Source organism: Lepidochelys kempii, chromosome 26, assembly GCF_965140265.1.
Source record: "Lepidochelys kempii isolate rLepKem1 chromosome 26, rLepKem1.hap2, whole genome shotgun sequence".
Taxonomy (NCBI): Eukaryota; Metazoa; Chordata; order Testudines; family Cheloniidae; genus Lepidochelys; species Lepidochelys kempii.
In genome coordinates, this window is record NC_133281.1 from 16,311,195 (window position 1) to 16,324,546 (window position 13,352).

At 50.0% G+C, this 13,352-nt stretch overlaps 1 protein-coding gene across 8 annotated transcripts in view; it reads left to right on the forward strand.

Annotated features, from left to right (window-relative positions):
- The window catches only part of OGDH (oxoglutarate dehydrogenase), a 136,166-nt gene that overhangs the window by 83,382 nt on the left and 39,432 nt on the right, over window positions 1-13,352 (forward strand). For all 8 annotated transcript variants that reach the window (XM_073325334.1, XM_073325336.1, XM_073325332.1 and 5 more), the window contains 2 exons: window positions 8,610-8,756; window positions 9,678-9,768. In XM_073325334.1, coding sequence (XP_073181435.1) covers window positions 8,610-8,756; window positions 9,678-9,768 — 238 coding nt within the window. The remainder of the gene's footprint in view (window positions 1-8,609; window positions 8,757-9,677; window positions 9,769-13,352) is intronic.

The window sequence follows — 13,352 nt, forward strand, 5'->3', positions numbered from 1 at the left end:
TCTGGCGCACAGACATTTCCCCCGCTTTGTGGTCAACCACGAACACTATCAGTTCACGGCCCTTCCCTTCGGTGTCTCCGCGGCCCCCCAAATGTTCACCAAATGTATGGCAGTCATGGCGGCCTTCCTTTGTTGACAGCGGGTACAGGTAGACGCTCACCTCAACGACTAGCTTATCTGGGGCCGCACCAGAGAACAGGTGCGGTCCCACTTCCGCTTGGTCATGAATACGTTTAGTCAGTTAGGGCTCCTTCTCAACGTGGCAAAGTCAACATTAGAAGCGACCTAGAGAATAGAATTCATCAGGGCAGTTCTGGACTCCATGCAGGCATGAGCCCTCCTGCTGGATGCTCGTTTCCAGGCTATAGTGGTCCTCGTCTGGAGCCTTCAGAGCTTCCCAACCTTGTCGGCAAGAAGTTGCTTGAGTCTTTTCGGCCACATGGCTTCCTGCACATACGTGACCACGCACGCCAGACTTCGACTACGTCCATTACAAGCCTGGCTGGCATCAGTCTATCGCCCAGATCGAGACAGCCTGGACTTGGTGGTCACCGTCCTGGAGCCTTCCTCAAGGTTCTTCTTTTCCATGGGTCCAGATGATGAAGATGTCATCAATATAGCGCAAGTAGAGTAGGGGCATTAGGGGACAAAAGCTGAGGAAGCGTTGTTCTAAGTCAGCAGAAGCCCTTGAGGAATTCCACCATGATTTCAACAATTTCCATCCCACCATCAACCTCAGCCTGGTCCAGTCCACACAAGAGATCCACTTCCTGGACACTACAGTGCTAATAAACGATGGTCACGTAAACACCACCCTATACCAGAAACCTACTGACCGCTGTTCCTACCTACATGCCTCCAGCTTTCGAGCCGCTGGCCACCTGCTCTTTTATACCTCTCCTGGAAAACGGCTTTCCCTGTCACTGTCACGTTGGTGAGGCGTGTCTCCGAGCTCAGAGCCCTTACCTCAGAACCACCCTACACGATCTTCCATAAAGATAAACTGCAGCTTTGGCCTCACCCGGCCTTTCTTCCCACGGTGGTATCGGCCTTTCATATCAGCCAGGACATTTTTCTTCCATTTTTTTTATCCAAAACCGCACGCCAGTCACCAGGAACAGCAGCTGCACTCCCTCGATGTCTGTAGGGCCCTTGCCTTCTACACTGAGTGTACAAAGCCGTTCAGGAAGACAACCCAGCTCTTCGTTGTGGTGGCAGACCGGATTAAAAGCCTCCTGGTCTCCTCTCAGCAGATCTCTTCATGGATCACGTTCTGCATCCGTGCTTGCTATGATGTGGCCGGTGTTCTGACCCCGCCTATCACTGCTCACTCCACAAGGGCCCAGGCCTCGGTGGTGGCTTTTCTGGCCCAGGTGCCAATCCAGGAGATCTGCAGAGCCGCAACTTGGTCCTTGGTACACACTTTTGCTTCGCACTATGCCATCGTCTGGCACGCCAGAGGCGATGTGGCGTTTGGTACAGCAGTCCTACAATCCACGTTGCTTCACTCCGACCCCACTGCCTAGGTAGGGCTTGGGAGTCACCTAATTGGAATAGATATGAGCAAACACTCGAAGAAGAAAAAAGGGTTATTCACCATTGTAACTGTTGTTCTTGGAGACGTGTTGCTCACGTCCATTCCAAACCCGCCCCCTTCCACCTCTGTTGCAGTAGCCGGCAAGAAGGAACTGAGGGGGCAGGGCGCTGGGTCAGCTAGGGTATGTACCGAGAGCCATGAAGGCGCCACTCCAGGGGGCTCCAGAGCCAACCCACTGGGTGTTGCTAGGGTAAAAATTCTCTGACAGCCGTGCACGCAGCGTGCACACACCTAATTGGAATGGATATGAGCAACACATCTCAAAGAACAACAGTTACAAAGGTGAGTAACCATTTTTTGTCATGGGATAAAATCCTTTTATGGACTGAGAATTGGTTAAAAGACAGGGAACAAAGGATAGGAATAAATGATAAATTTTCAGAATGGAGAGGGGTAACTACTGGTGTTCCCCAAGGGTCAGTCCTAGGACCAATCCTATTCAACTTATTCATAAATGATCTGGAGAAAGGGGTAAACAGTGAAGTGGCAAAGTTTGCAGACGATACTAAACTGCTCAAGATAGTTAAGGCCAAAGCAGATTGTGAAGAACTTCAAAAAGATCTCACAAAACTAAGTGATTGGGCTACAAAATGGCAAATGAAATTTCATGTGGATAAATGTAAAATAATGCACGTTGGAAAAAATAACTCCAATTTATACATATAATATGATGGGGGCTAATATAGCTACAACTAATCAAGAAAGAGATCTTTGAGTCATCGTGAATAGTTCTCTGAAGATGTCCATGCAGTGTGCAGCGGCAGTCAAAAAAGCAAACGGGATGTTAGGAATCATTAAAAAAGGGATAGAGAATAAGACAGAGAATATCTTATTGCCCTTATATAAATCCATGATACGCCCACATCTTGAATACTGCCTACAGATGATGTCTCCTCATTTCAAAAAAGATATACTGGCATTAGAAAAGGTTCAGAGAAGGGTAACTAAAATGTTTAGGGGTTTGGAACAGGTCCCATATGAGGAGAGATTGAAGAGGCTAGGACTTTTCAGCTTGGAAAAGAGGAGACATGATAGAGGTCTATAAAATCATGAGTGGTGTAGAGAAAGTGAATAAGGAAAAATTATTTACTTGTTCCCATAATATAAGAACTAGGGGCCACCAAATGAAATTAATGGACAGCAGGTTTAAAACAAATAAAAGGAAGTTCTTCTTCACTCAGCGCACAGTCAATCTGTGGAATTCCTTGCCTGAGGAGGTTGAGAAGGCTAGGACTATAACAGGGTTTAAAAGAGAAACTGGATAAATTCATGGAGGTTAAATCCATTAATGGCTACTAGTCAGGATGGGTAAGGAATGGTGTCCCTAGCCTCCGTTTGTCAGAGGGTGGAGTTGGATAGCAGGAGATAGATCACTTGATCATTACCTGTTAAGTTCACTCCCTCTGGGGCACTTGGCATTGGCCACTGTCGGCAGACAGGATACTGGGCTGGATGGACCTTTGGTCTGATCCAGTATGGCCATTCTTATGTTCCTATGTTAAGCGTTTCTCCGCCGCCACCACGTGCATGTCTACCCTTATCTGGACGAGTGGCTCCTCCGGGGCCGCTCCTGTCAGCAGGTGGAATCACAGGTGCAGTTAGTCGGAGACACATTCGACCAATTAGGTATCATACTCAATGTCAGCAAATCAGTGCTTACCTCAACTCAAAGGATAGAGTTCATTGGAGCCGTTCTGGATGCGACTCAAGAACGTACCTGCCAGGGACGTGTCACTTGGCCCTCTCGCAGATAATCGGCAACCTTTGCAGCTTTCCTACCACAATGGCGAGGCAGTGTCTCAGGCTGTTAGGCCATATGGCATCCTGCACATATGTGGTTCAACACGCCCGGCTGCAACTCAGACCCTTGCAAGCGTGACTCGCGTCTGTGTATTGCCTGAGCCACGACAGTCTGGACACAGTGCTGACCATCCCTTGGCACACCCTCGATTCCCTACGGTGGTGGCTGAATCCCCGCGCGATAGTCGCCAGGGTTCCTTTTCACCCACCCCAACCCACCTTGACCTTAGTCACGGACACGTCTGCGTTGAGCTGTGGAGCGCATCTGGGAAGCCTGACAACTTGGGGCCTATGGCAAGTAGAGGAAGTGGATCTGAATATCAACGTCAAAGAACTCGGGGCAATCCGCCTCACCTGACCAGCTTTTCTGATTCGCTTGCAGGGCCACTGCGTTGCGGTATTGACGGGAAACCCCGCAGCTATGTTTTATATTAAGAAGCAAGGCAAAGCTTGCTTGTCTCTTCTGTGTCAGGAAACCCTCCTACTGTATGAATTTTGCCTAGCCTACTCCATCCTTCTGCAGGCTTCATACCTGCAGGGTGTTCAGAACATGCTAGCAGACGGCCTGAGCAGACATTTCCTCACACGAGTGGTCGATTCGCCCAGACATCATCCACTCCGTATTCCACAGTTGGGGGTTTCCCCAAATCAACCTGTTCACCACACGAGCCAACAGGAATTCCCCAACCTTTTGCTCCTTCAGGAGCCGTAGCCCAGGCTCAGTCATAGATGCGTTCATGATTCCATGGTCCAGGCAGCTGCTATATGCCTTCCTGCCATTCCCGTTCATCCACAAAGTGTTTCTCAAAATCCGCAGGGACAAGGCGGACGTCCATTTTGGTGGCCCTAGCCTAGCCTTGCCAGTGCTGGTAACCCACCCTCATGGACTTGTCGGTCCAGTCACCGATACGGATACCTCTCATTCCCGACCTTATTATACAGGACCGCAGTCGCCTCCTTCACCCAGACCTTCAGTCTCTCCACCTCACAGCCTGGAGAATCCGTGGCTGAATCAGGCAGAGGTCGCCTGTTCGGATCCGATGAGGCAGGTAGTTCTGGAAAGCCGCAAGCTGTCTACTAGTGCCACATACAGGGCGAAATGGAAGAGGTTGTCCAGCTGGTGTGCCCAAAGGCAGGTGTTCCCACTCCAGGCTCCCATTCTTTGTATCCTGGACTATCTTCTGTACCTAAAGGACCAGCGTCTGGCGTTTGGTTCCCTCAAGGTCCACCTCGCAACCATTTCAGCCTTTCACCCAGGCAATTCTGGGCGTTCGATGTTCGCTCACCCCATCATGAGGCCTTTTCTGAAAGGCCTGGAGAAGATACATTCCCCCCCCCCCCCCGATGAAGCCCCCCATCCTGGCCTGGGATCTTAACGTAGTCTTCTCCCGCTTCATGGTCCCTCCCTTTGAGCCTTTAGCTTCTTGCTCACTCCTCTACCTCTCTTGGAAAGTAGCTTTTCTGGTGGCTATCACCTCGGTACGACGTGTGTCTGGGCTGCAGGTCCTCACCTCTGAGCCCCCGTACATGATCTTTCATAAAGATAAGGTACAACTTAGACCTCACCCAGCTTTCCTTCCCAAGGTGGTGTCCCACTTCCATATTAGCCAGGACATCTTCCAGCCAGTCTTTTATCCAAAGTCGCACAACAGTCCTCAAGAACTACATCTGCACTCACTGGATGTTAGGAGAATGCTCACTTTTTATATTGAGCGAGCAAAGCTGTTCCGAAACACAACCCAGTTGTTCATTGCTATAGCAGAGCGGATGAAGGGATTGCCAGTCTCTTCCCAGTGGATCTCCTCCTGGATCACAGCTTGTATCTGCGCCTGTTATGACTTGGCGAAGGTTCCTCCGCCTGCCATCACTCCACGAGGGCTCAGGCCTTGTCGGCAGCCTTTCTAGCCCAAATACCTCTCCAGGAAATTTGCAGGGCTGTGACATGGTCTTCTGTGCATACTTTCACGTTGCACTATGCCATCGTCCACCAATCTAGGAATGATGTGGCCTTCAGCAGAGCGGTACTTTGATCGGCAATACCTTGACTCTGACCCCACCTCCTCGGTAAGGCTTGGAAGTCACCTAACTGGAATTGATATGAGCAAGCACTCGAAGAAAAAACGGTTACTCACCTTTTGTAACTGTTGTTCTTCGAGACGTGTTGCTTATATCTATTCCATTCCCCCCACCTACCCTCTGTTGGAGTATCCTGCAAGAAGGAACTGAAGGGGGGGTCGGGCCGGCAGGGTTGTATATAGAGCTCCATACCCAGTGCCACTCCAGGGGGCTCCACAGCCGGCCCGACGGGTAGCTCCTAGGGGAAAGTTTCCGACAGCCGTGTACGCGGCGCGCGCACACACCTAACTGGAATAGATATGAGCACCGCATCTCGAAGAACAACAGTTACAAAAGGTGAGTAACCGTTGTTGGTTTTTTGTTTTTTTTTCTGTATTGAGTCTGATCTCTAGCAACCTCATTCGCTGAGACCTCTGTTATCTCACTGACATCCTGTTTGACCCCTCGGCCTTCCATCTCTTTTCCACTGCCTCCTTGTTGACCTTAACCGTGGATTAATTCCCACACTCCTCACAATGGCTCCTCTCTCGACCTTGTCTGAGCACTGCTCTCACCAATCTCCCATCACCAAGTTCCTTCTCTCAGGTCACCATATCGTCTCTTTCAACATCACCTCCTGCCCCACACCCCGAAGCTTTCTGTGGTCTCCAGACCGTCAACGCCTTTGATGGCCTTGCTGTTCTCAGATGTTTCCTCTGTTGGTTTTTGTTGTGGAACCTCGCTCTGCTGTCCCCTGATTCCTCTGCTCCTAAATGTTTCCAGGGGGAGCTTTGATGAAGTGAGCTGTAGCTCACGAAAGCTCATGCTCAAATAAATTGGTTAGTCTCTAAGGTGCCACAAGTACTCCTTTTCTTTTTGCATTATGGGTGTGTTACTCTTCCTTCAATCCTACCCTCCTCTTTGCCATACAGTGCTATTCATCACTGCCCACTAGTTCCAGCTCACAGAAACTCAGCCTTTGCCTCCCTTCTGAAATGCCTCCCATCTTGCATCTTTTTCCCTCCCCGCTCAAGGTCTTCTCGGCTCCTTCAAGGAGATCAGCAAGATTGAGTCTTCCACCAGCCCCCACTTTCCTTCTTCTCTCCTGTCACGGACAGAGGTTTTTGATTGCTCCCTACCTTTGCCTCCTCCCCCTTTCCCCCCCATCTCCATTCACTATCACTACCCCCTGCGCCTTTCTTCTAACTCCTGGAACCCCCCCACTTGGACTTTGCCTCCATTCCATTCACTGCATCCACTCTTCCCAAGTTCCCGCTTTGCAGCCGCTTCTCAGGGCCCTCTTCTGCCACCCCTCTGCAGCTTTTGATGCTCTTGATTATAACCTTCCATTTTGAAATCTTGACCCCCTTTTGGTTTCCACCACTCCAGCCTACCTCTGCCTGTCAGCCAGCTGGCTGTTGGCTGCTGTGACTGTATGAGTGTAATATAATATCTCATTGAAAGGTGACGGGGCCAGAAAGAGTTAATTAGAATCATAGAATATCAGGGTTGGAAGGGACCCCAGAAGGTCATCTAGTCCAACCCCCTGCTCAAAGCAGGACCAATTCCCAGTTAAATCATCCCAGCCAGGGCTTTGTCAAGCCTGACCTTAAAAACCTCTAAGGAAGGAGATTCTACCACCTCCCTAGGTAACGCATTCCAGTGTTTCACCACCCTCCTCGTGAAAAAGTTTTTCCTAATATCCAATCTAAACCTCCCACAATTAACTCACAGACTGACCTGACCCTTGGCCGAACTTTAAAGATTGGTTAGGAAGATATGTAAATGAATAGAGCTTTGAAATGCAAGCCTGCATTGTTAGAGATAGAAGGGTAGATGTTTGCTCAGGTCTTGTGATATAAGCAAACATGTCTTGTCTATTGCTATAGCTTTGATTCAAAGATCAAAAGAGGAATATTAACATTTAGGAAGACACTTGAGTGAAATAGAATTATTGTCTATGCCTGTTTGAAGGTTATGATAACCTGTATCTGAACTGTTTAATGGATAAATTATCCTGTGCTAATTGCCATGATGTTTGGAAGATGGAAATGTATAAAAACCTTAGGACACGATCCTTCTTCATCTCAAATCTGCTTTGGGTTTCAAGAGGGGGAAACCTTAAGCCACAAGGATTGAGATCCCCAGTCACTGACTGGAGTCGCCCTGAATGTGGCCATTGGACTATAACTTATGGACTATTTCTAAAAGGACTTTTGGCCACTACAAACTCATCTCCGCTCTGTATCTGAACCTCAAGAATTGAATTGTATGTATATTGATCTTTTAACCAACACTCTCTCTTTTCTTTTTAAATACATTTTAGTTTAGTTAACAAGAATTGACTATAAGCGTGTATTTTGGGTAAGATCTAAGTTATTATTTGACCTGAGTCTGGGGCTTGGTCCTTTGAGATCCGGAGAACCTTTTCTTTTATATGATGAAATAAGATTTTCAGAATTTATCATCCTATGTTTGACATGTGTGTCTGGATGGAGACCTGAGGCTGGGTACTTTAAGGGAACTGCATTATTTGAACGTCTGAGTACCCAGGGAGGTGCTATAGAAGCTGTTTTGTGCTAGCTGGGTAAATCTAAGTATTGAAATATCCACCAGAGTTTGTGGTTTGTTTGCCCCATTCTGTTTGCAGTTCACCCTAATTGAGTGACCACAGGCAGCACCGTCACAGCTGCTCATGGGAATTCTTGCATTTACTTAAGGCTATATTTCGATTGTATATTTTATCCTTCTCTCTTGCCCTTCATATGTTCCTTTCATTCTTAGATTAGGACCAATGTTGGGCAGGGACTGTACTGGGTGTGGCTAGCACTTTGTATATAGTGGGTTCTATCCTAGTAGTAATAGTTATAAAGGCATAATGCAGCCAATGGTGCATAGAAGAATCACTTGCACAAGTGACCTGTCAGTCTATGAGTACTTGTGGCACCTTAGAGACTAAGTTAGACTTAGTTCGCCTCTAAGGTGCCACAATTACTCCTTTTCTTTTTGCGAATACAGACTAACACGGCTGTTACTCTGAAACCTGTCAGCCTATATCATTCATCTGTGACTCCCCCACTAATGTCTCTGTGGGTTCTCTGGCCCACGCAATAGGCTGTAGCCTGACCATTGACTTCTGTCTGACTCTGTCTTTCAGGTTTGAGGAGTTCCTCCATCGGAAATGGTCTTCGGAGAAGCGTTTTGGCTTGGAAGGTTGCGAGGTGCTTATTCCAGCCTTAAAGACTATCATTGACAAGTCAAGTGAGAATGGAGTCGATTATGTTATCATGGGGATGCCACACAGGTAATAGGATCCTTATCTCCCCACCCCATATTTTGGCGGCAGGAGCAGCTGGCAAGTCAGAAAGATGCGGGCGGGTGGCAGTTGGCGGGGCTGAGGTTTAAAGGGAAGCTGGCTTCCCCTAGAACTCTTGCTCCTGGCATAAGCTGACTGTTTTTCCAAAGATTAAGTTTAATTTGATTGAAAATGATATAAACAAACTGAGATTCAAATGCATCTTGGGCATTAGCATCACCCATTCATAGCTAACATCACCCATTATACAAGGCTGCAGGAAATGTATCTTAATTTACAGGGAACACACTGTGCTTTCTAAACAAAATGCCCAGCAAGCCCTTGTTTATTATCTGCATAACTGCATGCGGGGATCTGCAGAATAATAGCTTCCCCAGTGAGTCCTTAATCTAGGATATGTGTTGTATCTCCTGCAGAGGAGACTGGGATTGCCTGTGGATATTGAGGCCCCATTGCACAGGTGCACAATACTAGGCAATTTGGACCTGCGTTTGAAGAAGGTCTGGCCTTGCACCACGGATTTAACTGGTGTCTGGATCCAAATTAATTGGGAAGTGTAAAGAACAGTCTTTCTGAGGTGGCTTCCAGCATAGGGGAATCTCATGTGGCTGTTTCTTCCTGAGTCCAGCATGAGTAAATCACAGTATTGTGAAAAGAACCCCTCATGAGACAGGGTGCTGCCAGGTGACCCACCTTGCTTTCCTCTTCAGAAGGAGCGCAGGGTACCAGTACCAGTTTGTCAGGGCGTGGGGAAGAGTAAAACTGCTTGTTCTTGGTGTAACATAGGAAGAGGAATGGGTCCTTTGCCTTGGCTTGAAGCATGGGGTGAGAAGCACTCTCTCCAGACAGGCAGCATAGAGTGCAAGGTGAGCTGTCCACCTGTAGCTGACTGTGGCATTCATTTCACAGAGGGCGTCTGAATGTTCTCGCCAACGTGATCAGGAAGGAGTTGGAGCAGATCTTCTGTCAGTTCGATTCCAAGCTGGAGGCTGCTGATGAGGTGAGTGAGGTTTGAGTAGAGTCTAAGCAAGCAGCCACGTGAGAGTATAGGTACAATATGCAGCAGGGCTCTTTCTCCAGACAGCAGACTACACTTGGCAATCCCTGTCACCGAGGGTCCCATCTAGCCTGGTATCCCATCTCTGACAGTGGCCAGCACCAGCTGTATCAGAGGGAGGTGCAAGAATCCCCTTAGTGGGCAATTCTGGAATAACCTGTCCATGTGGGAAACCTCTGCCTGTTCCTGACCCTCGTCAGTTATTGACTTGCTTGCCCTGAACCAGGAAGGTTCATAACCCTTCTGTTTTCCTTATCCTGTGAATTATCGCTGGGTGTTCTCATTATCCAGACGGATAACTAGTTATTTATTGGTCCTGCTCAGTTCGTGGCCTCAATACCTTGTGGCAGTGAATTCTGCAGGGTAGATGTTGTTTTAAATGTGTTGTCTCAGTTGATCCAGTTTCCAAGCCAAGATAGTACTTCTACCCCATGACTGTTCTGTCTACCTTAATAGCTTCTTGTGAGACTTGGTAGCCTCTTCAAAGTAGTCTTGAGAGTCCAGCAAATTATGAATCTTGGTTTTCCTGTAGCCTCTGCCTTGCTGTCAGATATGCTAGCGGATTAGAGAGACGTGACTGTTCCTTGGCACAATATGGGCTGATATGTCCCTATCCTATCATGAGCTTCTAGGTCAGGCTTCCCCCTTTGTTCCATAGTGTGGCCCACATGTTGGTAGAGAGATAGTCTTATGGAGCACTTCCCCTCTATAGCATGTTCTGATTTTTGGCCACATGCCATGCCACTAGCAGCTATAATAATTCCTTGTTCTTCAAGTGATTGCTGATGTGCATTCCACAATAGTTGTGTGTGCTTGACACATGCACCAATGCGGGAAGATTTTCCCTTAGCAGTACCCCGTAGGGGAGTGCCCCTAGCGACTCCTGGCGTGGTGCCACCATGGCGCAGTATAAGGGGCGCTGCACACTCCCCCACCATCAGTTTCTTCTTGCTGCCAGTGTAGGTGCTTCAGAACTGCTCTGCTCCAGCTCTGCTGTAGCTTTCTTTCTTGGACTCCGTTAGTTCATAGTTAGTGCCTGTAGTTTAAAAACAAAACCAAAAAGTAGCTTTAGTTAGTTCGTTAAGTGTGCCCGGGTCGGGGCATGCCGCATGCCCCGGGCTTTAAGTCGTGTGACACTTGCAAACGGCCTATGCCCATGAGTGATCCGCACGCGAACTATTTACAGTCTGGGGGAAACCCATCCGCACCAAGATCTGCAGATCTTTCAAACCTCGGACCAAGAAGGAGCAGGACATTTGGCTCCAAACCATTTTGATGGAGTCTGCCCTGACCCCGACACCGCTGCACTGCTCCGAGTCAGCACCGAGCACCGCGGCATCAGTGCATGGCAACCCAACGGTGCCCTCCACCAGTCGGCACTGCTCCCTGTCCATGGGACACTCTAAAAAGGCAAAGAAGAGGTTTTATCTGCCAAGGCACCGGAGCAGGACTGGGGGAGAGACTAGACCCACATTGGGCAGCTCTCAGTCCCCACCAGCCTTGTGGTCTCCGACTCAAGTTGAGCGGAGTAGCCCAGCCTGCTCCAAGCCGACTTCCCCGGATGCCAGTGGCCACGTTCAGGTGCCCTCCATGCCAGAGGACCTGCAGGCGGCTCGAGACTTTGTCTCCACCGGTACCAGTAGCACCGCTGTCGTTGGCTCCCCAGTCCAGAGGCAAGCCACCTCTCGGACCCCCACAGTCACCGCCTGGACAGTACCACTCACAGTCGAGGGAAGGTTCCCGACTCCGTTCCCTGCTCAGTGATTGCCCTGTTCGCAGTCTGCGCTGATCCCAGTCGACCTCCACTAGGTTGTCTGGCTGGGTACCAACCGGCAGGGGTTCCAGGCACCATTCCACCTTGAGGGGGAACGTAGACTTCACAAAGAGAGCGTACCCTGGCAAGACCGGGACAGATGGCACCAGAGGTCGTTACCTCCAAGAAGCTACCATAGCCCCTTGCGATACACATGTCGATGCTGTTCCCGCTCTTCATCTCGCTCGAGGTCCCTGCCGCAGCACTGCTCCCGCAGCCCCAGGGGCCAATCGCCTGCACCCTGCCGTTGCAGATCCACCCATCAGAGCCGTTCGCGGAGCAGCTGCTACAGATGGTACTCCCGCTTCTCCACGCCAGCATCACTGCCTCGCGTTTGGCATCACTCCCGATGCCGCCACTCATCCCAGTCCCGGGACAGTGGTCGATCGTGCGCCAGCCCGGCCTCCCTTCGGAGTCGTCAGTCGATGGGTCAGGCTAGTCAGGCTGGACAGTCTGCTTCACTGGTGCCACAGCAGATGCACTGGCACCGGGCTCCCTGGCTGGCACCATGATACCAGTGGGCCCCAACGCAGCCCCCAGTGGTGGCTCACTTGGTGGCCGGAGCCTTGGAAAGACCGTCGGCCTCCCTCTCTCAGTTGCTCATCCTCGTTCCTGTGCTCAGAAGGGGACCAAGTGGTGGGACCTGCGGTACCGGTGGGGACACAGAGTACGGCATCCACAGCCGCCTCCTCTCCAGATGAGGTGATCACAGCCCCTCCTGCTCCCATCCCACAGGAGGACACAAAAGCCCACCAAGAGCTGTTGAAAAGCATCAAGCTTCAGCCTACAAACCGAGGAGGTGGAGGAATCCCTCGGACTCCCTGTTCAACATCCTCTTGGCTTCGGCTCCGGCCAGGGTGGCTCTCCCACTTCATGAAGGAGTGGCAAAGATCTTGAACACCTTGTGGCGAACCCCGGCTTCCTTGCCCCCCATCTCTAAGAGGGCAGAACAAAAGTATTTTGTGCCTGCCAAGGGGCATGAATACCTATACACCCACCTGCCCCCAACTTGAGTCAGTCAACCATGGGGAGCAGCAAGGTCAACCTGCTATTACTCCTAAAAATAAGGACTCAAGGAGACTAGATCTATTCGGTAGAAAGGTTTATTCATCCTTGAGCTTCCAACTGAGGGTGGCGGACCACCAAGCCCTGCTGGGTAGATACTATTTCAATTTGTGGAGCTTTATGCCCAAATTTGCAGACTCCCTCCAGGAGCGTGGTAAGGAGTTCAAGGCCCTGGTCGAGGAGGGCACGGCTGCCTCCAGGGCAGTCCTTCAGGCAGCCTCGGACGCCGCAGATATGGCTGCACGGTCTATGGCCGCCGCAGTTTCCATGAGAAGAGCATCGTGGCTCCTGCTGTCTGGGTTGTCCAGCGAGGCACAGAACTCCTTATAGGACCTTCCATTCGATGGCAAGGCCCTTTTTGCGGAACAAACAGACTTGAAGTTACACGGTCTGAAGGACTCCAGAACAACATTAAAGACCCTCAGCCTCTATGTCCCGGCCCCGGCCAGGACCAAGTTCAAACCGAAGCAGGCTCCCAGTCAGGCCACCCACTCCAGATATGAGCCCCCTTATAAAAAATCAAGGGACTATAAAGAGCACCCACAAAGGCAATCCCGGCCTGGGCCCTCTAAGGGCAAACAAGTGGGGAAGCGCCAGTTTTGACAGGACACCCGGGGGTGACTTACCAGTTCATACCAGGGATCCACCC